This window comes from Enhydra lutris, unplaced genomic scaffold (genome assembly GCF_002288905.1).
Source record: "Enhydra lutris kenyoni isolate GAN:26980312 unplaced genomic scaffold, ASM228890v2 scaffoldscaffold13, whole genome shotgun sequence".
NCBI lineage: Eukaryota > Metazoa > Chordata > Mammalia > Carnivora > Mustelidae > Enhydra > Enhydra lutris.
In genome coordinates this window covers 20,854,159-20,881,366 of record NW_019154097.1, presented here as the reverse complement: position 1 = coordinate 20,881,366, position 27,208 = coordinate 20,854,159, and the positions used below count along the sequence as shown (strand labels likewise).

The 27,208-nt window shown below is 53.7% G+C and overlaps 1 protein-coding gene across 5 annotated transcripts in view; it reads left to right on the top strand.

Annotated features, from left to right (window-relative positions):
* The window catches only part of LOC111145451 (AT-hook transcription factor), a 50,114-nt gene continuing 22,906 nt past the window's right edge, over window positions 1-27,208 (top strand). For 2 of the 5 annotated variants that reach the window (XM_022500347.1, XM_022500344.1), the window contains exons 1-6: window positions 4,473-5,894; window positions 13,483-13,851; window positions 16,578-17,638; window positions 19,598-19,672; window positions 24,829-24,985; window positions 25,697-25,839. In XM_022500347.1, coding sequence (XP_022356055.1) covers window positions 13,596-13,851; window positions 16,578-17,638; window positions 19,598-19,672; window positions 24,829-24,985; window positions 25,697-25,839 — 1,692 coding nt within the window. In that variant the 5' untranslated portion in view covers window positions 4,473-5,894; window positions 13,483-13,595. Of the gene's footprint in view, window positions 94-4,472; window positions 5,895-8,324; window positions 8,438-13,482; window positions 13,852-16,577; window positions 17,639-19,597; window positions 19,673-24,828; window positions 24,986-25,696; window positions 25,840-27,208 lie in introns of those variants that run through there. The other 3 variants (XM_022500346.1, XM_022500348.1, XM_022500345.1) reach the window with 3 other exon arrangements.

Genomic DNA, 27,208 nt, shown 5'->3' with positions numbered 1-27,208 from the left:
CTCTGTCCTGGGATTTCTGCGCGCTTCGTTCTCCCGGCAACAATCCGCGCAGCCTGACAACTCGGAGCCGCACGGCCTCCCCCGACACCTAACGCAAGTTTCTTTTCCTGTTTTTGGCGGGGGGGAGGAAGGGAGAGCAAGGGCCAGCAGTGAGGGTGGGCAGCTCCGACAGCGGCAGGAACTGGAATGGACCGAGAAATCGGGCCAGCCTTTCTTGGTACACGGACGGGGAGACTGAGGCCCAGAGAGGGGGCGCGTCTTACCCGAAGCGCACAGCAGGGAAGGCGCGGAGCTGGCCTCTCCCGGGTGTGATGTGGCTGGCGCTGACGGCGTGCCAGCTCGGACTAGACTCTTCCCCGTTCCTTTTGCCGGCTTTTGTTGAAAGCCATGACAGGTTGGAGAGGACCATTACCTAGGTTTCAAAAGCTTCTGCTTCTCAGTGATAAAGTTGGAAAGGAAAGTTGTTGATAACAAACCCCGGCTATTTTGGAGTTGAGAAGAGTTGCCGAGACAGGTTGCAGAGAAAAGAGACATTGTTTCTGTCCTCTAGAACAGAAGAAATTGTGGAAACCAAATCATGAAGAACTGGGGTTAGACACCTACGGGGACTTCCCCAAGAGAATTTTCCAGGCGCCGCCTCTGGAGTTGGTGGGTTTTATTTTTTGGCTCTTGGTTTTGTTTTGTCAAGAAAACAGAATCTCTGCCCATCTGTTTGAGGGGGCCTGAGTCTGGCTTAGGGGGATGGACCCCATGGTGTTTTGGGGACATTTTTAGTTTATTCTCACAGGCGGTCTCAGTTCTTCTGCAGGAGGGAGAAGGTGCCCACGTGGGGCCTTGTCTCCCAAAGTCCAGTGGTTTGCGTTTGAAACATGTGATGTGAGCCCTTCTTGCACGGGGATTTCATCAGCTCCCACCAGCCCGCACATTCTGCTAGAGGCACCAGGGTTGGGGTTAGCAGCAAGTCTGGGGATGTTCCCGGGCACTGCCGCCCTCATGCTGAGAGTGTATTTTGGAAACTAGTGCCTGCCAAGGACATTTCAGTTTACCCCCCCGGGGGTGGAGGGGGGAGGTCAGGGGGGTGGGAAGAAAGTCTTTTTAAAGCATCCAGCTGAATCACCAGAAAAATCCCAGGTCCATTGTATGTTTCCTCAGTCCTGGAAGGTGGGACAGATCTGGGCACGGGGAGTTAGAAGACCTTGGTTTGAGTCCCCAACCCAGCTTTCATTCTGAATGCCTCAGTTTTCCCCTCTGTGAAATGGGCATGGTAACACCCACTCCGGTTCAGTTTGAAGGCTGAAGTGAGGTGGAACCATAGAAAGTTTCGTTCAACCCGCATTCCATGTTTGGAGAGGAGGAATCTCAGGCCCAAAGAAAGAAAGTCATAATAGCATTGACACTGGTTATTGGTTATTGCTTGCTGTCTTCTAGCCACGGCGCCAAGGATTTTACTGCAGTGACTGAGGTCTGGGTGGGTTTTCGTCACCAGTCACCTTCCGGGTTCCCAGTATGGAGCCCTGGACAAAGCAGGTGTTGAGTGCACTGTCATTGATCTCCTCGATTCTGGCATTGAGTGTTCACATTGTTGCCATGAAGTGGGCGCTGCTATTCTCATTTTACACAGGAGAAGCCTAAGGTTCAGAGAGTTTAAGTCACTAAGCTGAGGTCACACAGCTTTTCATGGGAGTTAGTTGGTCCTTACTTTTGGATGTGCAGGGGTGAGTCATCTTGTGAGAGCTGACCGTGTGCATCTCTTTCCAGGGCTGTGCTAGTGATAGTCACATTGGTACCTTGAAATTGGCCATCATACAGGTATTTACACTATGGAACTCGGCAGATCAGGCCACAAATTGGGCGTTTTCTTTTCTTTTTTTTTTTAAGAGAGCTGCCTGTGAAGGCTGTTGTGGGCTGGAAGGCCAGCATCGCTCTGCATGGCAGCAGGAGGTGGGGGGTTTCTGACTGTGCAGGAGGGCCCCAGGGATGCCAGGCCAGAAGGCCCACACCCCACTGCAGTTTCCCCAAAGTGTGGGATTTGGGGAAGGAAACCTGTATGATAGGAGGCTCCTGGTCCCTCCTGTTGAGTCACGCAGTGCCCCACCTGTCCGACTTGGGAGCAGGTCAGTGTGAGCCAGAATTCCGGGGCCAAGATGTCTGGGCTTTAACCTGAACGGGACAACAGCCATCCGTGTTCTTTAAGCAGGGAAAGGCTCTGGGATGATTGCTCTGGATGATGCTCTGGGAAGATTTATCCAGCGCATGCAGCCAAGGGATGGGAGGCTGAGCCAGGGGCTAAGTGACTGGAAGAGGCTCAGGCTGACCTGGGATCCAGGAGGGGGCTTACAGCGTCCCTCCTGAGTTTTCCAAGTCCCTCCCGTGTGCTAGTACATGTGCAGGCATGGTGCAAACACATGGTCCCCTTACTTCATAGGCACACCCCTGAGGAAAGTGTTACCCTCTGGAGATGAGGATATCAGAGGGGTTTAGAAGAGCTACCAGATCTGGACCCAGGGCTTTCTGCCTCAACCCCGTATATTTTTAATTCCTGGGTGCCTCCTTCATTCCAGTGTACTATCCCAGCTTCTGGCCAGGTGCCAGCCAGATGCCAGTTCGGTTGTCAAGAGTGATCCCTTTCTCCCAGGCCTGGTCCCGTACCAGCCCCTAGACCCTTGCCAGCATTCTCTGTGCTGGGGCAGAGGCTGGCGATCAGGGCTGAGTGCGATGCCCATCTATCTGGCAGTCTTCTCAGAGTCTTGAGTCCACAGCCAAGGACCAAGGACCAGGAAGGACCTCAGGGCCCAGGAGGCTGCACTCAGCCCCCCTAGGTCAAGGATTCATTTGGAGGATAATGCTTTACTTGTGGGTGCAGATGCAACTCTGTCTGTAATGTGCTGTGTGACTCTGGGCAAGTTGTATGACCTCTCTGGGCCTTTCCTCATCTGTTAAATGCCTGATGACAAGGATCCAATCAGACAACACACACCATATCCCAAAATGTGAAGAGTGGCTAAGGCTAAGATCCCTTCCTTTCCCTTTTGTGATTTTCCCATGTTCCCATGTGTTGCATAATGGCTCTATGTGCAGAAAAGAGGAAGAGAGAAGGTGTGGGAAGGGAATTACAGAATGTCACAGAGCGTCAGCACTCCAAAGGGCCTCAAAGGGTCTAACCACTCTTCCTGACTTACAGAAGGAAACTGAGGCAGAGCAGTCCCAAGGTCTCATCAGAATGAAACACTACGCAGGTGTACAGTGGGGCTTTTGTTTATTTTGCTTATTGTTTTTTTTTTTTAAGAACAGTATATACTCCCGGCACTGGGGAGGCTCAGTTAGTTGAGCTGCCAACTCATGATTTCAGCTCAGGTCATGCTATCAGGGTCACGAGATCAGACCCCATGTCGGGCTCTGAGCTCAGCTAGGAGTCAGCTTGAGATTCCCTCTGCCCCTCCCCCTGCTCACGTGCTCTCCCCCACCCCAATAAATACATCAATAAAATCTTTTTTAAAAATCAGGATCTAAAAAAAAAAAATAGTTCATATTTATTTTACTCTTTGTTGTAAAGCAACTATTATTTTTCCAAAATATACATAAGGAAAAAGTAAACTTACCTGCAGTCGTACTACTTGCTGCTAATTACTATAAGTAAGCACTGGGGAGCATCTCTCGCTCTCCCTCAATTCCTTCTCCTCCTCCCTATTTCACCCTTTCGTTTTTTCTTGAAGGGATTCAAACTGGATAGAGATTATTTTATAGCTGGTTTGTTCACTCAGCGTATCACACTTTTTTACGGGACTGCGCCTTCGGCCACATTAGGACTAATAATAGCTGCGTAAAATGCCTTTGAGTGGAAACTGTCAACGATTTGTTTCCAGGATCCCCTGTTACTGGACACTGAGATAGTGTTCAGTCTTTTCACTTACTGCAAGGTTCAGTCGCAAATGATGAAGACCATACTGTCTGGATTTGGATAGCCTGGTTCAGAGCCAGCTTCCTCTCCTGTGAAATGGGGATACTAATTCCTGCCTCCTTGGATTGGCACGAAGATCAAATAATGACATCCGAATCGGTGCGAAGGGCTTCGGTAATAGGTGCACGATAAAATTGTACTGTAATGTTAGCAATGCGTTCCTGGCACCTAGGCATCGTTGTTGTTGTTGGACTCTTTTCATGGAGCATGAATTTAAGAGTGTGGGTGTCTGTATGTGCAAGTGTGTGTGCATGTGTGTTTTTTCCTCCATATGGCCACATCCTCTTTATAACCCATGTTTTGGTTGGCGGAGGAAGGCCTGCCTCCTCCCCTACTTCACTATTGGATTGGTGACCCCTGGAATCATCGGGGGGCCATAGGGAAGAAGGTCACAAGGAAATGGCAGCGTTTCTCTCTGCCTTGGGAGAGCTAGCCATCCCCTTTTCTGTGCAAGACCCAAAGTGAGGGTTGTGGCTGGTATTAGGGAAGCTCCGGAGCCAGGAAAATTAAATTCAGTCCTGTGGGGAGCAGGCCATATGGGCGTTTCACAAATCTGGCCAAAGTCATTTATTCATGAGCTCTGTGCCAGCTGGGCCATGGGCCAGGACATTAGGTACTTAGTCTCATTTATCATCCCAATGATTCTGTGAAATCAGTATTACCCCTTGTTTTACAGAAAAAGAATCTGGGGTTCAGAGAGGTTGAGCTGCTTGCTCAAGGCCACACAGCTTTCAAAGAGAACCTGGAGGTCTCTACCCACGGAGCACATGTTCCATAAACCCCTGTACCCTCTAGCCTCCCATCACCCTGGCGTTTCTACCTGTGTAGGCAAGTGGAATCAAGAACCCGCAGATTTAGCGCTAGAAGGTCATTTCTGATAACCTCAGAGATAATCTCATTAAGCCCCAAGGTTCCCAAGCTAAGGGCAAGGAAGTCCCCTGTTCGTTATGACTCAGGCTCTAACTTGGGTCTCCCCTTCCCCAGTTCTTCTTGGCCAGCTCCTGAAATCCTTACCTGCCCCCCAGACTCCCTGTGGATTTTCACTAGAGGGTAAAATCAGCAATGTGGGCTGGAGGAGTGGGTGACCTTAGGGAGGGTTTTCATTTCTTTTCCCAAGGAAGGGAGCCACCATGAATTCTGAAGTTGCCAGTCAGCCCCTGCTTTCCCCCAATGGGTGGGTAGCCTTGTGGCCCCCCTGTACCTCTGGGCCCCAGGACGTTGTGTTCAGTCCCAGGGCTTGTCCTGGGCTGCACTGGAAGGCTTGAAGCAAGGCAGACCTACCTTCCATTCTGGTTCCCATGCTGAGCCCTTAGGTGGGGCTCAGGAGGGGATGTGGAGGGAGGCCAGAGGGGACGGCTGAGTGGCGGGCAGGGGGAGTGTGGGTGAGGATGGCCGTCACTGCGCCAGAGCATCAGGACCCAAGAGCTAGAGAGAATGAGTGGCCAGAGGTTCGTTGGGCCCCTGTGGGCCGGAATGCAGGCTTGTGCCCCTGCACCAGGATGTGGGCGTGTTTCTGGTAAAAGTACTGAAGCCTGGGGGCCAAAGGATCTTGTTGTTGTTTGTTTTCATTTTGGTTGACTGGGAACTAATCGCTTCCCCATCTTTGGGCCTCAGTTTCCTTACCGGTAAATGCTATCACACTCCTGTCCTGCCCATTCCCCAAGGCTATTTGTAAAGCATCTAGTTCAAGGACAGGAGAGCCGTTTGGAAAAGCTGGTGAAAGGCTCTGTGTGGAACCAGAGCTTCATTATCAAGGTAGAACATTGGCTTAAGGACTTGCGGTTAGTGGGCAGCAAGCTCCCTCCCAATTTTATCCTGCACAGGTACTCGTTATCTCTGCAGGCCCCGGGTGGTGTAGGCTCCCAGCTTTGCTGTTAAGAGGCGGAGCTTTGTATGCTTCAATCTTCACCGGAACTCCCCAGCTTTGTGACAGCAGGTAAGTCTCTCAGGCTCTCCGGGCCTCTGTTTACCCACCTGTAAAATGGGGACGTCACACCAGTCTGCCAAGGATGTGAGGGCCACAGCCAGCCTTAGGCGACAGGCTAGAGTAGTAGATGACCCAGCATGTATCTGCTGTGCTTTTGCCATGTGGCAGGCGCTGTTGCTGGGTGCTGGGAGCTCCCAAGTGCCAGAAAGACCCGAGGTCTAATTCCCAAACGGTCCCCGTGGGGCTGAGATCCATAGGTCACCTGCAAATTCCCAGGAAGAAGTGGGGTCCGATGATGAAGGGGAGCGCCATGTGTTTGTCCCAGCATCAGCAAGGAGCGCACTGAGGAGAGGGGAGAGCGGGGGAGAGGCTGGAGAGGCGCCTCCATCATGGGTTTTCTCGGAGCAGTGGGGCAGGAGTGGAGGGTTTTTAAGCCCAGATGGACCACGTTTGCCCGCTTCTGTTTTGGAACCATCCGAGTGATGCAGTGTGTGGATTGGAAGGACCCCAGGGCTTCCCGGGAGAGGCTGTTGCAGGAGCCTTGCAGGGGTGGGGCGGGTTCTGGGGAGACTGAGGAATCGATGATGGATGGGTTTATGGGGTGTAAGAGAGAAAAAGGTCCAGAATGACAGTCGGTCTTAGGGTTTGGGGCATCCAGGGGCCGTGGGGCGTGCCCAGCTGCGGCGGCCACCTGGTGTTGCCGGGTTGATGGCTGGGCTGCCTGGGTTAATGACCGGGGAGGGAGGGTGAGTGAGCGACAGGCCCGTCAGGGGAGCCCGCCCCTCACACAAAGACCCACACGGTCACCAGAGCTGACTGGGAGGGGCCTCGTTAGGGTTTGGCTCTACTCCACGCTGGGCTAGGGGCTGCTGGTGGAGCCTCGCCACCCAGCTGTGGGAAGAAGGCAGGGAGTGGGGGGAGGGATGGGTTGACTGATGTGATGAGGGCACCAGGTTCTAGTCCTGGCTTTGCCACATACTCACAAACTGACCTTAAAAAAAAGCTGTTCATTCACTCACTCGTGTTCCAGGGCCCCCAGCTCTGCACGTAGCAGGAGTGACCTCAGACAATCGCGGCAGCGGTCCTTCTTATCCTTGTCTTCCAGATGGAAAAACAGCTGGGGAGGCATGGGGGGCTCAGACCCTGAGCCTGCCCCCCCACCCCTGCTCCTGCCTCTCCCCCCTGGTTCCCTCTGCTCTGGGTACACAGCCTTGCTGTTCTCAGGGATGGCCCAGCTGGTTCCCACCTTGCCCTTTGCACTTGCCCTACCAGAAGACTCTGCTTCCAGCTCTTTCTGGGGCTCAGTCCTGCCCCTCTCTTCCTTCAGTCCCTTGTTTGAATGTCACCTTCTCACTGAGACCTTCCTAGCCATCCCCAAACCCTCCTCTCCAACCCGCTACTCTCTGACCCACAGATTCTCGACCTGGGCCACAATATCCCAATCAGCTGGGACACTTTCAAATTGCTGATGCCTGGAGACTGTTGGTCTGGATGGGCCTCAGGCATCAGGATCACGAAAAGCGGCCTGGGACACGGATCTCCACTCCAACCCACCCTTGTGGGTCTTGTCCTTACCTCCCTCCACGTTTGTTTTATGTTGTCCTGCGTTTCTGTTGAGAGTGGAGCAAGGACTCCGCCTATCCTGTATCTTGCCGTGTTCCCAACACCTTGGCAAGCGCCCAGCAGAATAGCTCAGCAAGTACCTGTCTAATGAACGAATGGGTGATGGAAGCTTAGGAAAAGGGAGCTTGCCCTCTGAGAAGTCCTGGGGACAACAGGAGAAATTCGGCTCGTCAGTCAATCCCCCACCTCCACTGCTGCCTACAAAATCTCACGGTAGCTACAGGCCCAGCTTGGGGGTGAGGACAGTGGGTGGGATGGCAGGTATGGCTGCAGCCTCCCTAAGATGTTGGGTTGCACAGTGGTAGGTGGGACAGAAAGTCAGAGCAGAAGCATGTGGTCTGAGCTCCCATTCTACAGATGGGCACGGAGGCCTGGTGACAGAGAGAGCCTTAGCCCAGGCCATGCCCTCGAGGGGAGAGGTTGCAGAAAAAGCTCCTAGGAGGTCGAAGCTGCTAGAGGCCTCCTTCCAGGCTCGGCATGCTGTGTGTGGCTTTGGCCAAACCGCTGACCTTCTCCGGACTTTGATCTCCTCAGTCAGTACTTCTGCCGAGATGGTCCCGATCCCTGACTTGGGGAGTCCCCAGGAGTCCTTGCCAGGGCAGCCGGACCCGCAGAGGGCCTGCAAGGGGTTAAGCTCCTCCCGCTGACTCTCAGGCAGCACGCAGACAAACCCCCTCCTTCTGACAAACACTTGTAGGAAATCAGGCTGGGCGCTTCCTGCCCAGGCGAGGCGGCCTCAGCCGCAGCAGGGGCGGGGAGAGGTGGGGAGCGATGCTTGTGTGTGAGCAGCAGCAGCCGGGGCTGGCAGAGGGGCCTGGAGGCGGGCCAGGGCGCCATGGAGGCAGGGGGCTCCCCAGGTTTGGAACAAAGACCTCACAGGCAGGTCCCCTGAGCCTGGGCCAGCAGGATGGTGGTGGAGTCGGAGAGAGGTAAGGGCGCCAGGCGGGCCGGGGAGGCCGCCTTCCCTCCGGACTGGCCAGTCACAGACTCTCTGGGACAGTCAGGGCAGCTGGACCAGCCCAGCCAGGAAGTTACAGCTGTGGCAGCTGTTACTACTTCTTTCGCAGTTTAGGGCGTCTGGCTCCCGGGGCACGGGTGGATTTTCGGGGGATTTCATCAAGCTTCCCGGCGCTGGATCCCTGTCCGAGCCCTGATTCTGACCTCTGGGGACCTAGACAGGCGCTGGTCCCCCGCTATGCCTGCGGCGTCCTAATCAGCACATGGAGAGTTGGTCCTCGGGCTGCTAAGGGGTCTGAGAGATGATGCTCGGATGAGGGGCTGCGGGGGTGGGGGTCCCCACTAAAGAGAGGCCCCATCTGCCACACCCCGAGGGGAGTTCTTGAGGCCGGCGGGGATAGATTCCGCAGCAGCCAGGGCACCTTTCCTCTTTCTCCTCGGCCTCTGATGTGAGGAGACAGCTTGGGGCAGGAGGGGGTACATCTGGAGGGGACGAGGGGCTGGAGCTTCCCCAAGGGACTAGTTTTTGGCGGGAACCCCTTGAGAACAGTAGGTCTGTGCCCAGCCAGCTGCTCAGGGAGGGCACCTGAGTTTGGGGCTCTGAGCTCAGCCTTTTTAGAGGGGCCCAGTCACTTGCTGTGGGGACTCTTCCTTCCCCTTCCTCTCATCCTCCCCGTAGGTCTCATGGACTTGGTTTCAGAGTCATAGCCCCTGGGTTCATTGAATCCCTGAGCTGCCCTTCCTGTCCCCGAGGTCTTGTGAGAGCCAGCCACCTCTCTACGACTCCATTTTCTCATCTGGGAGATGTCAGGGTTGAGGTGGGAGCAGAAAGGGGGCCCCCTGCACAACCTTGGCTGGATTGGGAGGGGGTTCCAGAAGGCACGGGGAGGCAAAGCCAGGCTGCCTGGCTGCAGTTGGCGTAGGACAACCTGAGAGATTGAGCCACAAAGACAGGGGGCCTCATTTTGGAGCGGCTGAGGGGGGCCAGAGAAGCGCTGTAGGGGGGGGGGGGGGTGCAGACCCACTCGGGAACAGGAGAAAGAGACCAGAAGGGGCTCGAAGTCCCTTGGGACTGCTGGAGGCAGGGCCAGTGGTGGGGAGAGGAGCCATACAAAAGGAGGAGGGAGTGGTCGGTGGTTCCCTGGGGGGCTAGGTTCTTGAAGGCAGGTGGGGACCCTTATCCTAACAGCCCAGTGCCTGGGGGGATTTAGTGCTCACGGGGCTTTTTCGGGTTCAGGCCCCAGTTCATATGGCTAGGGCCTTCACCCAACCCCACTGCCTTTCAGGAGCAGCCGAGCCTTTGCCTGTGCTGTTCCCTCTGCCTGGAATGCCTTTCCCCATTCTTCTCCCCCCAGATCCTCTTTGCCCAGCTTCATGGTTCCTTCATATAACCCTCTGTATTGTTACCCAGCCCCCAGGTTGAAACCTTGGGACACTTTGGCCCATATCAGTATTTCTGACGTCTTCAGAGGGCTTGGCACACAGCGGAAGGTCATAGGTTTTTTAAAATTAATTTGCACGCACTAGGTGTTCAGTATACATCTTGGTGACTCTGTAGTGAGTCCTCAGGATGGAGGAGGGAGTGAACAGCTCTGAAGCTGTTGCCCTTGGGGGTCACGGTCAACCAGGAACCTCAAAGTTCATTCAGCCACCACCCAGCCCATGCTCACGGGGCAGTAACTCCTTGTAGAAGCCAGAGCTGGGGGGCGGTGCTCTCCCCATCTTCCAGTGAGGGGAGGTTCAGCACAGCGGTTGACGAGGAACCAAGAGCACCAGACCTGGAACCTGGTCTCCACGTACTCTGCAACTTCTCTTTCTTGGCCGCAAGGGTGAGGACACAGTGAGGGCGTGTCCTCATCCCAGCCTGAGGATGGGCTGTAATTGGCCCCCGAATGTGTTGAGTGACCCGCTGACTGGGGGGCTGGGCCCTGGGCTCCCTGGCCCTAAGGGCCATGGCTTGCACAGAAGACAGAGAGGCCCTGCCCCCGGGGGGCTCACAGGTTTCAGGGCCTGGGGAGCATGCACACAACTCCAGCTGGTGACCGCAGCTGCCTCTGCCGTGCACCAAGTTTTCAGCGAGGACTGAGTCATCCCAGGAGACAGGATGTTCCTCTTTGTGCACCCAGAGGCCCCTGTGATTGGGCCACTAGCTTTGTGGCATGGCTAGAAAAAAAGCCCTAAAAGTCAAAAAACCACATGCCTCCCCAGCCCCTTCCTCTGTGGAGATTTCAGGAAGAGAAAAGCGGCTCTTAGCACCTCCCACACCTCCCCAAGTAGCAGGGCCCGGAAGGCCTACCCCGCCCTAGAGTGTGGGCCTCACCTGCCGCGTTCACTTAAATGCTGATTCCTGGGCCCTATCCCAGGGCCACTGAGTCTGGCTCTCTTGGGGTCAACCTAGGAATCTGCATTCTTGGGGATTTTTTTTTTTTTAAAGGAGTTTATTTATTTGTCAGAGAGAAAGAGCACAAGCAGGGGGAGCAGCAGGCAGAGGGAGAAGTAGGCTCCCCACTAAGCAGGGAGCCCAATTTGGGACTCGATCCCAGGACTCTGAGATCATGACCCGAGCTGAAGGCAGGTGCTTTACCAACTGAGTCACCCAGGTGCCCCTGCATTTTTAGAGAATTCTTAAGAACACTCGAGCTACAGGCCCACTGGCAGGGATTCCCGAGAAGGGTGCAGGCCCCCCAGATGATATGGGAAGCAAGGATTAGAGCTTCTCCTTAAAAGATTTATTATTCCATCTTTTTTAAGAAGTTATCTTGGATATATTTTTCCTAATACCTGTATTTTTTTTCTCATACACCAGCACGAGGATGCATATATTATATAAAGGTATCAGATATCTGTAGAGAGAGGAGATGAGAGTAAATTCAGGTTTCTGGTGAGTGTTGTGACAGAAAATTGGAGATGACTGGCCCAGATGAATAGTTTCCGATCTTGCTCTGTTGCTAACCAGCTGGGTGATCTTGGCCAAGTCACTGTTCCAAGGCCAGGCTTCAGTTTTCTCCTCTGAAAAATACTTTTCCTGCAACCTGCTTCCCCTTTTGGGTTGAGAGCAGGTGGAGAATGTGCAGGCTGGCACAGAGCGGGCACAGCATCTGTGGTAGGGGGCAATTCTGGGGGGGCGGGGAGGAAGACTGGGTGCTGGGGAGGGCATGAGCCACCCCTCCCTCCAGGCCTGCTGCAGACACAGAAGTTGTGGCCAGAGGCCATGCAATGTGATTCCCTCCCTGTCCCCACCCCTGTCCTTGAGAAGGCTGCAGCCTTCTCAGTGATGCACTGTTCCCTGGGGAACTTTCGATCCAGAAATAGTTGCCTGCTGACTTTTCTCAACTGTGTAAATCAAGGCCCTCACCAAGGCGCTAAGTGTTCACGAGGCTGCAGGGACACAGACCTATCTGTCCTCCAGGGAGGCCCAGGATTATAGACCACTGTCTCCACAGTATGGAGGGAAGAGCCCGGGCCTGACCCCAGCCTTATCTTGCCCAATGAGTGGCTTTGGGTATGGGCCCGCTGCTGTCTGGGCCTCAGTTTTCCCACCTGCAGAGTCAGGCTTTTGTATGAGCTAACCTGGAGCTTCTGGGAGGGTCCATGTCGCTGCTCTGTGGGCTGGGGGCTTGGGAAGTGTTGGCCATAGCACAGGGCTGGGAAGGAAAGGCGAAGGGAGATGAGAGAGAGTGAAGGAAAAGAGGAAAAGGAAGAGAGGATAGAGGGAAGAAGGTCCTTCTGCAGCCAGACTCCCTCTTCTGGCTCCTTCTCCCCAAGCAGTCAAAAAGAAACTTCTCAGCAGCAGCTCTAGTGTGCTGTCCCGAGGGTGGGATGTGCTGAAGGGGACCCGAGAGGCCCTCCTGGCTCTGGCCACCATCTCTCCTTGCCCACGCTCCACTGTCAGAGCGGAGGCCTTGTCCCACCCCCACAGCTATGGGGGACACCACTGCTGTGTCGCCCCCTCCTGCCTCCATGGTGCCTGGGACACCCCTGCCTGGACATGCTCTCTCTCTCTCTTTTTAAATTTAGGTGAAATTAACATGCCATGAAATTAACGATTTTTAAAGAAACAATTCATTTAGCATATGTATAGTGTTGTACAACCACAATCTGTATCCAGTTCCAAAACATTTGCAGCACCCCACAAGGAAACCTCATACCGATGAAACAGTCACTCCCCATCCCGCCTACCCCAGCCCCTGGGAACTGTCAGCTGGCTCTCCGTCTCGATGGATTTACCTGTCTGGGTATTTCATAGAAACGGAATCCTACTACAAGTGACCTTCTGTGCCTGGCTTCTTTTCTCCTCTCCTAATGTTGTTCAGGTTTATCCCCAGGGTGGTGAGTCCCAGCCCTTCTTTCCTTTCTGTGGCTGAGCACTGTTAGGTCTCACGTGTACCCCACAGTGTTTATCCATGCATCTGCCCATCCACATTTGGACCATTTCCCCCCTTGGGCTGTTGCAAATAGTGCTGCTCTGAATGTGTGTGTGTGTGAGTGTGTGTTGGTTTGAGTACCTGTTTTCAATTATTTGGAGTGCTGGAATGTTTTCTTCACCCCCATCCCAGTCTGCATTCTTACCCATCGGTGGTTAGGGAAGGCTCCCTGGACTAAGCCTTGCCTGCTTCCTAAGCCTACTGTGCCCCCTCCCACAGTGTCCCCATGTGTCCCTGTCGTGCTCACCTTAATTTGTAGTCGCTGCCTGTTTGTCTGCTCCCTCCTGGGCTCTCTGTCCCAGCACCCATGCATGGAGCCTGGGACACAGTGACAATCCCTAGCACACCCCCGGACCCAGAGCTCTTGCCAGGGCCAGCCTCTGGCTCCTTACCCTGTATCTCAAGTAATTGAGCTCCTGGTTTTGCTAAAGAGACTGAAGGTAGTGTGACTTGCCCAAGGTTGCACTGCTTTCGTGGGCTGGAACCAGCAGGTGCTCCAAGGCTGTTGCATCCCAGTGTTCCTGTTGGTAACCTGCTCGAAGCTGGGCGGGGGCTGAAAGAATGATGCTGTCCCTTGATTGTGTCTCCCACAGGCAGCAGGTAGGATGGCCGGTACTGAGAGAAGCTGGCGGTGACTGAGGCGCCCGCAGTGGCAGCTCTGTCTCCTGAAGATGAGGTGGCCCAGGTGAAGCCCAGGCTAGGTCCCATGGCCAGCTCCAGGACGGAGGTGCGCTGGCCCGAGCTGGGCCTGGGGAGGGGGCCCCAGCGGCGGCGCTGGGCCTGGGCTGAAGAGGAAAAGGATGCCAAGGGGAGCGGGGGAAAAGAGGGGGCCTTTCCCAATGCCACCAGCCCCGAGCTCCTGGAAGACTTCCGGCTGGCCCAGCAGTGCCTTCAGCCGCTGGAGTGGGACCCGCGGGCTGCTGAGAGCCAGGATTCCGAATCGGGAGAGTCTGCGGGAGAGGGTGAGACTGATCTCCCCCTACCCCACCCCACAGGGAGCTGAATATCCCACCTTCTGGTGGGAGATGGGGAGTGGGGGGTGTTTTTTTTAAGATTAAAATCCATAAAGCCTATAATTTAAAATTTTGAATGATTTGAATTATATAAGTTGTAATGTTCAATGCAGAAAAATCAGCAAATATGAAAGCGAAAACAGAAAAATTTACTTATTATCCAGATAACTGCTCTTTTCTATATGCATGTATGCAAATGTACTATGCAAATGGAAATGGAATAGTACTCTACAAACGCTAGGGTAACCTGCTTTTTTTCGCAACTTAATAGACATGAACATCTTCCCAGCTCCTCATCTCTCCCTCCACAAGTCATTCTTAATGCATGCAAGCAATTCCATGGGGTGGATAGTCTGTACTTTGAGGGCCAAACTCTTGCTGTCATAAAAAATGCAGAGATGAATATCGTTAGTACATCTTTGCCCATGTGATGTGCTAATAGCCTTGGTCATTTAAACTGCTTGGTCCCAGGGTTATGTCCATTTTGAAGATCTTCTAAAAATCCCAATTAGCAAATGACAATGGAGCTATGCCGTGTTTTCTAGAATGAGTGTTTCCCTTGCGTGGAGAGCAGCTTAGACTAAATTCCTAATTTTGCCGAGCAGTCCCTTGTCTCTGAATCTCGGTTTGCCCATCTGTGAAACAGGAGCAGCAGTACCACTGAGAACAGCTCGAGCTTGATCATGTGGTTCCAGTCACACTTAAAACACAGACGTGACATCCTCCAACTTTGGGTTCTGTGAATGGTGCAGGCCCCGGTGCACGGTGGAGAGAGAAGGCATTAGGCTGGTAGCAGATTGTGACATGACCCAGAGTTCTTTCTGTCAGGTCGGCTTAAAGCAGGACTTGCCTACCACTACCTGCTCAGGAGCCACTTCCAACCCATCAGGGCGAGGTGACTGGCACATGCTGGGAGGAAAGGGCAGAGGCATCTCTTCCTAAGGTCACATGGTAACCCCTTGCTATGACATAATAGCCACTGCCTGCATCCTTACTGTGTGCCAGGCGCAGGGCTGAGCAGGGCGCAAGCGGTGTCTCCTTCCCTCCTCACCGCCCTCTGCCAGGTAGGAGGGACTAGCCTCAGGTCCAAGTTAAGGGTTGTCAGAGAGGTCAGCAACCTGCCCCTGGTCGCCAGAAAGGGATCAGAGGGCTCAAGACTGAATCCAGGGCTCCCTGGCTCCAAAGCCTGATTTCCCCATCGTGCCGCATGACCCCCGCTGCGGAGACTGACTCGCCAGCATGGCTGGGACCTTGGTCCTGAGTCCAGGGTTGCTGTGAGCCGCTGCATGTTCCTGGGCTAGTTACCTAACCTCTGTGCTCTTAAACAAGAGAGACTTGGCTGCAGGAGATTTTAAAGAGTCAGAGGATGTAGAGGTGCTAGGAGAAAGGCTGCAGGGAAGTAGAGAGATACAGGGGTGATGACAAAGGTGTGTCTCATGAAACTTTGGATCTATCCCAGAGGCTGACATAGGTTCTAGGACAAAGTAGGTGCTCAGTAAACATTGACTGCATGAATGATGCTTAGAAGCATGCATGAATGGGTGGGTGGGTGGGTGGATGGTTGGATCAATGGGTGAATGGGTGATGGGTGGGTACATGGTTGGAAGCATAGTGAATGGATGGGTGGATGGATATTTTTTGATCATATTGTCCTCCCAGCCTTGCTCTTTTCCTTCTTTCCATTCAGTCAACAAATACTGAGCACCAGCTCTGCAAATACACTAGTAAACAAAAATGGAGGGTATCCTTGCCACCATGGAGATTACAGTGTAGTGGGGGAGACAGATATTAATGAAACAATCATGAAAACAAATGGAGAACTGGAGCTATGATAAGTGTTTCAAAGTAAAGGTATTCAGTCCTATGAAAACCTATACAAGGGAGACTCTGACCTCGTTAGGAGATCAGAGATTTCCCTGATGAGGTCAAGGTTGAGCTAATGCCTGAAGGACAGTTAGGAGTTAACTAGGTAAAGGGAGGGAGAGAGGACCCTGGCAGAGAGATGAGTATGACAAAGCCCTGTGGTTGGAGCAATGTGGAATGGCTAGAGCAGGGAGAGACTGAGGGGGACCGGAGAAAAGAGATGGATTAGGAGAGCTAATGGGGTATGGAGACAGGGGTCTTAGGACCATACTCTGTCCTGGGAACAGGACAATACTGCTGAGTCTTCAGATGGAGGATGAGGATGAGGATTAAGGAGATCATTAGGTGGCTACTGCAATAGTCCAGGCAAGAGGGGATGCTGGCTAGAGCAAAGGTAGTGCAGGATTAAGAGCACTAGGTGAGTCCGAGAGCTCTGTAGGAGGTGATCTTGACAGGATCAGGGGACAGAATGGATTATAGGGTTTGGGTGGGGGTGGGGGGAGTGATGGCCAAGGTGCTGCCCAAGCTTCTGGCTTGTGCAACTGGATGGGATGGTGTTTCCATTTGCTGAGACAGGAAATAGTGAGGGATAGCCAGGTTTGAGGATCAGGTTTGGAGGACTGGAGACAACTAGAGGAGGTGCTAGGTAAGTACTTGGCCATATGGAGGGGGGAGGGGGAGCGGGAATCACTGGGATTCTTGCCATCACTGTAGGATGAGGAAATGAAGGCCCAGAGGGGCGAAGTAACTCTGGGAATGTTACACAGTGAGTCCAGACCTGGTGTATCCTGAGCAGTGACCTGTCTTTCCAGAGTTTGAAGCAGAGAATGTGGACAGCCCAGAAAGTTCCAACTTGCCTCTCAACTGGCTCCCCGAGCAGGATCCTCACCTGGCCATGACTGAAAAGGAGCTGGAGGAAACCCTTGGAGGTCCTGAGGTGCAGGAAGCTGGAGACAGTTCCCCAAGATTGGAGTATGAGACTGGTCTCAGCTCAGGGGGCAATGGAAACACCAACCCCAGGGCTCTGGGATGGGGTCAGGACATGGGCTGGGTGGCCTCTGGCAAACAAGCCAGTGGAGACAAACATCCAGAACATTCTGAGGACAACCCAACTGTTGACCTCAGCTCTGCAAGGTCCTGGAGCAGTGGGACCGTGAGCCTCGACCACCCCAATGACAGCCTTGATTCTACCTGGGAAGGAGAAACTGATGTCCCCCAGCCCGCGGGCCTGGCAGAAACCTTACCACAAAACTCCAGCCACCACCTCCTAAGCCCAAACACCAGCACTGGAGGAAGTGTTGCTCTGGCAACCCCCACAGAATTCCAAGACTCCTCGGTACCCCAGGCCCAGAGCCTCCAGGGTCCAGCAGATAAGTGGATAGAAAGTACCAGCCTCTCCTACCCTCAGTTGGGGGACGAAGCCTGGAAACGGACACGGACATCCCCTAAGACACTCCCTTCTCGATTCACTGGCTCTGTCAGCCCCCTGAATCCACCTAGGTCAGGCCGGCAAGACAGGCTGCCGCCCAGGCAGGGAGCCACTCTGGCTGGCCATTCATCTTCTGATGCCTCCAAGTATGGGCGCGGGCAGCTGAACTACCCACTCCCTGATTTCTCCAAGGTGGGACCCCGGGTAAGGTTCCCCAAAGATGAGAGCTACCACCCCCCCAAGGCCAGGAACCACAGCAGGCAGCCCCAGGGCCCTGCCAGGCCGCTGATCTTCAAGTCTCCTGCTGAGATCGTGCAGGAGGTTCTGCTGAGCAGCGGAGAAACCTGCCCGGCCAAGGACCCACCTGCTACACACCCCATCACCAGGGTACCCCAAGAATTTCAGACACCTGAGCAAGCCACCAAGCTGGTCCATCAGCTCCAGGTAAGCTGGTCTCGTGTCCATAGGCATGTCACCAAGGTACTTGGCCCAGGGTTCGAGGCCGTTCCGGTAGGAAGTCTTAGGACTAGGCCAGGAATCCCCTGCTGGTAGAGCAAAGGTTGTACCCAAGCTGGTTCCTAAGCTCTTTGCTCAAAAAAAGAGCAGTGCTTACACTCATGCCACAAGGATAATCCAGTGCTTATTTTTAACTTCTGCTGTGAGAAAATCAAATCGTATACATGACAGGAAAATGGTCTAATGAACCCCCGTGTACCTGCCACCCAGCCCCCACCAGCCTTTTTTACCTGCGGCCTCCTCTCTTCCCCCTCTCACCATACTGGAATATTTTGAAACAAATTTCAGGCCTCAAATCATCTTACCTAGAAATATTTTAGTGTGTATGTCTGAAGACTGGCACGCTTTCTGGAACGTGGCAATCCCATCAGCTTATCTAGAAACCGATACCAGTTCCCTACTATTACTCAGTTTCCAGTCTGTGTTCTGATTGTGTCTCATAAATGGCTTGTTCATTTCATTTGGTTCGAATCATGGTCAAACACGGCTCATCTGTTGCTTGTGATCGATGTGCCTTTCTTTTTTTTTTTTTTTTTTTTTAAAGATTTTTAATCTATTTACATGACAGAGATCACAAGTAGGCAGAGAAGCAGGCAGAGAGAGAGAGGTGGAAGCAGGTTCCCTGCTGAGCAGAGAGCCCTATGCGGGGGCCCAATCCCAGGACACTGGGATCATGACCTGAGCCAAAGGCAGAGGCTTTAACCCACTGAGCCACCCAGGTGCCCCTCGATGTGCCTTTCAAGTCTCCCCAATCCCACCCCTGTTTTTTTTTTCCAAATCTCCTCCTTCCTTTTGGTGTATTTATTGAGGAAACCAGTTCTGTCCTGCAGAGTCCCCCACGTTCTGGAGTTTGCTGACACACCATCTTATCTCTCTCCTACGTTCCACTGTCCTCTCCTTGTCCTGCATGTTCTCCATCTAGAGCTCGAAGCTTTTGGGGCTTGCAACCCTCTGTCCATGTTCCCTCCAGACCACTGGCTCCATGTGGCTAGGGGCTTTTTTTTTTTTTTGGTAAGAGCATGTCACAGGTGTTTCATTCAGGAGGCGCAGGATTCTTGGGATTCTTGCTCATCTCTCATTTGTGGTATCTGCAGCCACCGATGACCATGGCCTTGATCCAGTCCTCCCTTTGGCAGTGACAAAGTGATAGTATCCTAATGCTGTCATTCCTCCTGCATTCACTTGCTGGAGATCTTCTCTAAAGTCAAATTTTCTCTCATTGACTATTTGGTTATCAAGGTCTTGTTCCTATGGGAAACACGGGAGAAACGCTTGAGTCTGTTCTTCTAATTAAGGGTTTTCAGACCCGTGCCTCTGTCCTCCGACGTCCTTCAGAAGCAGGGGTGCCATTTGTTTTTGCCTGTTCCCTGCCGTGACTGGTGTGACGAAGCTGTTCAGTTTAGCTGAGGGCAAGTAGTGACTGAGTAAATGTGATTATGATTCCCAAGTCTTCTACGGGACCCTTGGATGATTCATTCCATCCGCCATTAAAAAGCCACTTAGGAAGCACAGACTCCGGACGTGCAGGGACCAGAGCGGTGGGGAAGACGGATGTGGGTCTCAGCCCCCAGAGGTGACAGACAGCAGGGAATTAGGACGATGAGCAGGGAGTTGCAGTCCCTGGGATGGGTGATGCATCAAGGTAAACCAGCCCAGAGGCCCTCATCCCTGATGGAAGGTCGGGGAGGTTAGCAGGCTGTCCTACCTCCTCTCCCACTCAGAATTTGGCCACGGTGGTGTGTGTGACACGTGAGCCTGAGGGGTTCTGCTCAGCTCCCACCTCTGAGCTCTGACACTCTGAGGAACCCTTGGGGGGCTGGGCTCCTGGGAGGGGTCTCACGGTGAGGGGCGTGGGCGCATGACCCTGTCGCTCTCCCTTTCCTGCAGGAGGACTACCACAAGCTCCTCACCAAGTACGCTGAGGCTGAGAACACCATTGACCAGCTGCGCCTTGGGGCCAAGGTACTGGTTGGGGTAGGGTGGAGGTGGGGGGCCTGGCCCCCAAGAGATGACACTCCCCCACAGTCTTTGCTCCTGCCTCCTAAGGCCCTGGAGATTCAAGAACCCAATCCTTAGTCTACCACAGGGTCCCTCTGTGACCTTGGGCATTGACGTTGCCCTCTCTGGGCTCCATCTTCTACATCATTGATGAACTTTGATGTCCTTGAATCCTAGAATCCGGGTTTCCAGGATTTTCACCAGGTCTGGGGTCAGACCACTTGGGCTCTGCTCCTGGCTCCATTACTGACCAGCTCTGTGACCCCACACAAGTTTCTTGGGCTCTCTGAACCTCAAGGGAGTAGCACAGAGTTTCTGCTCAGCTCCTGGAACTTATTTCTTAGGCCTGATCCTTCCAGAATGGTTCATGCTCACTCATGCTCCCCCACAGATTGAATGTCCAGTGTGTAGCAGAGCAAGTGAGGAGGGGGAAATCCATCCACACCCATCCTGCTCAGCCTGCACCCTGCCTGGGGAGGAGGCTGTGAATTCTCACTTGGGACCTTCCCCTTTCTGGGGCTGAGGCAGGAAGTGGGGCCTGTAGCTGCCCCTGGTGGCTTCCTGCTTCCCCTGCCCCCCTCTTGCCCCATCAGGCCACAGTGGAGGAGGGGCTGGGAGCTGAGGGGTGGAGAGGCAGACCTTCCCTCACCCTTGCCTTCTGTCTCAGGGCCCCCACCTGGCCTGTCCCTGTCACGCTCCAGGACCCCTCCCCTGCCACAGGTTAGTCTCAAGCCTCCAGAGGCACTTCTGTGACGTGTGTCTGAGGCAGCCCTGATAAGAAAATGGAGGTCCTGTCCTGGGAGCAGTTCTCCTGAGTCCCCACACCTGTCTGGACGCAGGTAGATCCCTTCCATCCTGGCCACCTTCAGGCAAAAGGGGGTTAATCAGACCTTCCTCCTGGGAGCTGGTGGGTCCCGCCTGTTGTCTTAAGGCTCCTTCTAGCTCCATGAAGCACAGAGCCAGAGGCGGGGTGGAAGGGCAGGAGAGTTAGGGAGACCTAGGTGGGGCATGGTGAGGTGTCCTCCCTGGGGAACCATGTGCACATGGCTGCAGACTCCTAGAAGCTCCGCGGAGAAAGGAACCGGCCATTAAATCCAAACTCGCAGCTCCCCCATCTAACAAATTGGGACTTGGGTCCCCAGCAGCAGTAGAGGCTGTCAGAGTTCAAGGCCAGGGGCAGGACCTTGGAGCACCTCCTCCGTCCCTCTTCTCCTTGCTTCCTCCTTTACTCAGTTTAGAGAGTGAGTCAGTGTATGGAATTCGTGTACCAAGCCCTGGCAAATACTTCCAAAGACATGGGGATGATTCTTCTTTTGAATATTATTAATATGAAGGTGTTTATTGGGTGCCCATGTGCGCCAGGCACCGTGCAGGCGTGGGCAGGCGTGGACACCATGGGAGCACAACCCGGTGGGGACCCGAAGTTTCCCCATGGACGGTCACCTTGTCCCGACTGATACCCAGACCCATCTCTTATTTGTGAGAGGAGCTTAGGAGGGAAGGTGGAAGAGGCTAGGAATGGTCCAGTACCAGCTCACCCACTCTGACTTTCTTGAAGAATGACTCCTTAGTTTGGGGGTGCTCCTCAAGAGAATGGTGAGCATGGGTCAGCTAGCCTCTTCCAGAAGCAGGATGATTCTCTCCCGGTCCCCTAGTCTCACAGCTGCCCTGGTGCGGCCATACAGGCAGGGCTTACTGTCCCGGTGGGCTCAAGAGGACATGGAGCCCAGCTGGGGAGGGACTGGCACAGTCTCACGGGGCCTGGGGGGAGGGGTCCTGGCTTCCCAGCTGGGCTTTTCACCCTGTCCCCAGCTCTGTAGACTCTACTCTGAAGACATAGGGAGACCCCGGTGTGGCTTTCTGCTCAGAGCCTTTGCCAGGGAGGCTGGTTGGTGGAGACAGAAGTCTTACTGCTCCTTCAGACTAAGCTGGCGGGAGTGGACCCCCCAGGGACCTGATTAGTGCCACCCCCTATCTGCTCAGAGCCCAAGGGGAAGGGGTGGACCCACGTGGGAGGGAACCAGGCAGGCCAGCAGTGGGTGGGCAGTGATGGGTGGGGACCTGGGGGAAAGGGACTGGCAGGTACTAAGTGGTAAAAAGACACCAGGCCCCGGGCTAAGTATTACCAGGGTCATCTCATTTGATCCACAGAAGAGAAAACTGAGGCACAGCCAGGCCGTGGTTTGTTCAACCCCTCAGCTGGGAAGGGATTTAAAGTTGGGGATTAAACCTATGTCTGCCTGATTCCAGAGTGGGCGCTCTTCTCCCCATGCCTGGGTGGGCAGGATTTGGGATCCTGGGCTGGGCATGTGGCAGAGGCACAGGGACAAGGCAGAATGACGATGTTAATAGTGATGATAACAGCAGTGATACAGAGATGTTTACAGAACACTGTCCTGAGTTATTTACCACTGGGGAAACTGAGGCACAGGGCAGCTAAGAATATTTGCCCATCGCCCAATCAGCAGGTGCCGGAACTGGGGCTCGGGCCCAGCAGTATGGCTCATGAGCCCACTATTAACCCCACCTTCTCTAGCAGAACCAGACTAGGCAATGGTCCCTGCAGCTGGGGAGGCTGGCAGGGAGTCCCAAGGCCTGGCCTGGGGACACCCCTGAAACTGGACTGGGGGTAGGGCAGGGAGGTAGGGCTCCTCCTGAGTCACTGCCAGACTCTCTTCCCTCCCACAGCTCAGGGCCAGAGTTGATAGTGATCTCACTGATTTGCTGCCACACTGTCACCTCCCCCCAGCTGCTGTCCCTGTGCTCAGCTGCAGGGGCATCTGGAGGAGCTGAGGAGACCAGACACTACCCTAGAAAGAGTTGGGGGCGGGGGTTGACATAAAACTGCGCTTACTAAAATGTGTGTTCCGCTGACCTGGCTGGTCCAGGAGTCCCTGATGGAGGTGGGGGGCGGGAGCTCGGAGGTTAGTCTTGGAGGTTAGTCTTCAGCGGAGTGGGGGAAACATCTCCTATTCTCTCTACTCCCCCCTCCCCTCCTTGCCCCATTCATAAAGCACATTAGCATTTTAAAGGCTGTGAGAAACCCATCTGTGCAAAGACTAGTCCATTATTTAACCCAGTGTTTCCCACAGTTGCTGGTCTACTGTTCACTGATTAACCCCCCTGAAGGAGCTAATTCGGCCTCAGGGAGCTCCACAGGACACCCAGGCTTAAAAGGGGTGCCCTGGGGCACTGGGGTGGGTGGTGGCTGTGTCCAGAGACAGATCTGGAGAGGGCGGGCCCCTGAGCAACTTCAAATTACCCACACTCACCCCTAGCTCCACCTTCCCAGGCCTCTGCAAGGGCTTTTGGCCCCTCTGCTCAAATGGTTCCCCGTTCCTGTTTCTCCCCAGGTTGGGCCTGGGTAGGCTGGACCTGAAGCTGGGGGAGGGGCAGGGTGGGGTCCTGGGCCGTCCCCAGATTTGGGTCACCCTGGGAGGAAAGGGGTGCTAGTGGGAAAGCCCCCACAGGCGGGTCTGAGCAGATGGCAGAGAGGATTATTAAAATCCAGCTTTGTTCTCATCAGATGCTGGGTCTGAAGGAGGGGGAGGCAATGGGGGCCAGGCTGTGCTGGGCTATTGTCCCTCACTTTGGAGTAGATTTTTGTGCCACAGCCAGGACGTGAAGAGCAGCTTAAGCAGGGAGAGGCTGCCTGCCTGGGGGCTAGGGAGCTCCGTGTATCAGGCGTGTACCCTAAACTGCCCACGCCTGACCCTGGGGCAGCAGGGAGCAGTAAGACCAGCTGGGAGGCACTGAGGCACCACAGGGGAAGAGCTTTTCCAGGGAACTGCCTCCATGATGGCCCCATAAATGACAATCGTGATGATAATGGAGAGAATGGTGGTGGTGGTGGTGATGGTGATGGTGATGGAGATCATGGTGATGGTGATGATGGTAGTGATGGTGATGATGGTGATGGTGATAGTGGTGGTGATGGTGATTATGGTGGTGATGGTGATGATGGTGATGGTGATGGTGGTGATGGTAATAATGATAGTGATCGTGGTGCTGTTGATGATGGTGTGATGGTGATGGTGATAATGTTGATGGTGATGATGATGGCCATGATGATGATACTGGTGGTGGTGACAGTGGTGATGATGGTAGTGAGGGTGATGTGTAATGAAGGGAACAGCAATCATAATGGTGATGACGAATATGAGGGTAGTGGCTTCTGGTTATTGAGCAGTCACTCCGCGCAGTTAGAAGTCTGTTAAATCGCCTGTTGTAGGACTCAGAGTGGCCAGTGGCAAAGCCCACAGGTGAATATTTTCAGCTTTGTGGGCCATACAGTCTCTGTGGTAGTGACTCACGGCCACTGTGGTAGCATGAAAGGCCCTAGATGACACATAAGCAAGCACAGCTGTGTCCGCTAGAACGTAATTCACCAAAACAGACCGTAGCTGCCCAGCCCTGCACTGGCCCACCATCCGTCCCTGGGTCTCCTCTGATCTTGTGCTTCACACGGACCTGCTTGGCCGTCGGCCCGATTCCAGACTTCTCCCTCACGCACTGGGCTGTTTACCATGTGAAATCCACCCTCAGATGACGGAGACCTGCCACGGCTGAGAGAGGAGCTCGTGCACCTGTTGGATTACTCACTCATTCAGTCATCAATTGTCATTATTATCAATGGGACACTTATGATTAAAAACGTTTTTATTAATAATATATAATTGTAATATACTTGCTAAATGTGAAATACCATGTTAATTATAATTGCAGTTACATTGTAAATTATGGTAACAAATATTAGTAAAAGTGATTAATCTGGGAAACCAGAGTCTTTAGGGTCATGGCAGGGTTATAGTCTCAGCCCAAGGATTTCCAGCTGGAGATTTTGAGTGAGTTAACCAGAGTCTCAGTTTCCTCTTCTGTAAAATGGAGATGATAGTCCCTGCCCGGCTTCCCCTTCAGGACTGCCATGAACAGAGGATGGAAGGGCCTGTAAGTCCTTGGCCCCGTGTTCGACCCCCACCCAATAGCTCCACTAAAGGTAGCAGTAATTATTACAAGGCACGTTTGTGAGTGCCTAAGTGATGGTATGAGTGAAGGGAGGCCTGTTGAGGAGTTTGCCCCAACCCTGACTTGGCTCTGCTCATGCCTCCCCTCCTGGACAGGTAAACCTGTACTCGGACCCGCCCCAGCCCAGCCACAGCATCCACACAGGGACGGTGCCCCAGGGGACCAAGGTCTTGTCCTTCACCATCCCACAACCTCACTCTGTGCTGCGGTGGTCGGGCCCTGCCGAAGCCCCACAGACCCCTGGGGCCTCAGGTGAGTGTGGGAGATACAGTGGGGCTGGAGGGCCTTCTGCCTGTGATTCTGCTCTGGGGGCACTTGGTTCCCCTTGGGGTGACACTGGCTTCAGGTCAGGCCAGGGAGGGAGGCAAGACCCTTCTCTGGGACCTTTGACTTGAAGAGGTCAGATGCAGATGTGGGAAGTGTCTTGCCTAGAGCCAGAGCAGCCTGGGGAAAGCTCTGCTCTGCACTTGGCATTGGGTGATCTTGAATCCACTGCTGCACAGAGAGCCCTGTCGCTCTGGAGCCCACGTGGGGGCCGGGCTCTGTGCCAAGGCTTGCCATGCGTGATCCCAGTTAATCTTCACATCGGCCCCATTGAGAGTCAAGGAGACCAAGGCTCAGAGAGGCGAGATCATGCTGAAGGTCACACTGCCACAGCAGGAAGGGGACGGTGGGGATGTGAACCGGTGTCTGTCTGAGTTAGAGCCTGAACCACTGACTGGGAAACCAGAGGCCTGCCTGGGCCCCAGCTGTGAGATCTAGGGCAGATTCAGACCTCGTTCTTCCCCCATACCTGGGACTACACTGCCCTCCCGCATCCTGGAGCCCCTGTGAGGACAGTGTGATCACGAGATGATGATTGGAGCTAGATGATGGCGGGTGTGGTTCTGAGGTTGGCTGTGAGTCCCTCTGACCCAGGAGGGACTGTTCTGGGCCCCAGCATTGAGTGGTTGTGCATTCCAGGGTGGCCGTCTGCTCAAGGAGACCTGAGCCCGTCCTCGTCTGCCCCAGCGTGGCTTCTGGAGAACCCAGGCATCACCCAGGACCAGCCCTCAGCAGAGCAGACCCAGGAGTTGGCCTCTCAGGCCCGCCGGTTCATGGCCAAGGTGAGGGGGATCTCCAGCTTTGCCCATGGGAAACACAACTCACCTGGAGAAAGCAGGGTGTCTGCCTGTTTGAGTGAGAAGCTCTCCACAGGGCTCCCTTGTTCCTGCCCTGGGGGCGCTAAATGGGCCATCCCCAAAACGTGTGCCTCTCCCCGCACTTGGAGACCACTTGGGCTAGAGCCCTGTCCTTGTCACTCAGCACTGGGTTCCCTCCCGTTTTTGGTGTCGGGTCTCATCACACTCCCTCCAGTTGTGCTGGAAAGTATCTCTTGGGTCCCCCTCCCAGGGGAGACTTTGAGCCCTTCCAGGATTCTGGAAGGATAGCAGAACTCCACTCTACCTGTTCCTCTTCAGGATAAATGTTCCTGCTTTCTTAGTTCATTCATTACAGACATCCATTCTCAGTCTCTTCTCAAAGGGCCTTTATATTTTGACCAAAGAGTCCAAGTAACTGAGTTGTTTGTAGCACTATTTATAACCGTACACTTGGCCTTCTGCCCAAAGAGCTTTAAAGTGGCTGAGAAGATACTTGTATTATAACCAACTCCTGAAGATGAAAGTAAAGAAACTGGGGGCAAAGAGAAAGTAAGGGTAGAAAGAACCAGAGGGAACTTAGTGTAAAATTAATAAACTAAATGTCCATTTGGATGCTGAATGCTTTAACAGGTCTATGTTTGACTTTGAGATTCCTGGCTGTCAATGCAAAAAGGGAAATGCAACAGTTACATATATTGCCATGTCCATAAAATAATTCCTTCAGAGTAATATCACCATGCCTTTATTTATTTATCTATTTAGTTAGTTAGTTAGTTAGTTAGTTAGTTTTGTAAGTGTTTTACTGGGAAGATAGAATTCACATGTCACACAATTTACACCTTTAAAGGTAATGCTTCGGTGGGTTTTATTATATTCACAGTCATACAGCCGTCCCCGTGGTCGTCTTTGGAACATGTTCAGCACCCAGTAAGAGCCCGCAGGTCCATGAAGGGGTCGCTCCCCATTCCCCCAGCCCCTGCCCCTGGGAGCTGCTCACCTGCTTTCTGTCTCCATGGGTTTGCCTCTTCTGGACATGTCATATAAATAGAGTCCTATAATAATCAGCCTTTTGTGTCTGGCTTCTTTCCCTGAGCAGAATGTCTTCACACATGTATGGCAGTGACATGAGAAAGCACTTCATCCTGTGTAATCACCATCATTCTGAGTCCCATCCCTAGAGGGATGTGGCTTCTTGTCCTGTGTGTGATAAAGCAAAGCCAAGGCCATCACACTGAGCAGGAGCGGGGTCACCCGCATTGTTTGAACGAGAGCCACAGGTCAGGTGGCTCCTGAGTACTTGACCTCTGGCCGGTCCAAACTGAGATGTTCTATC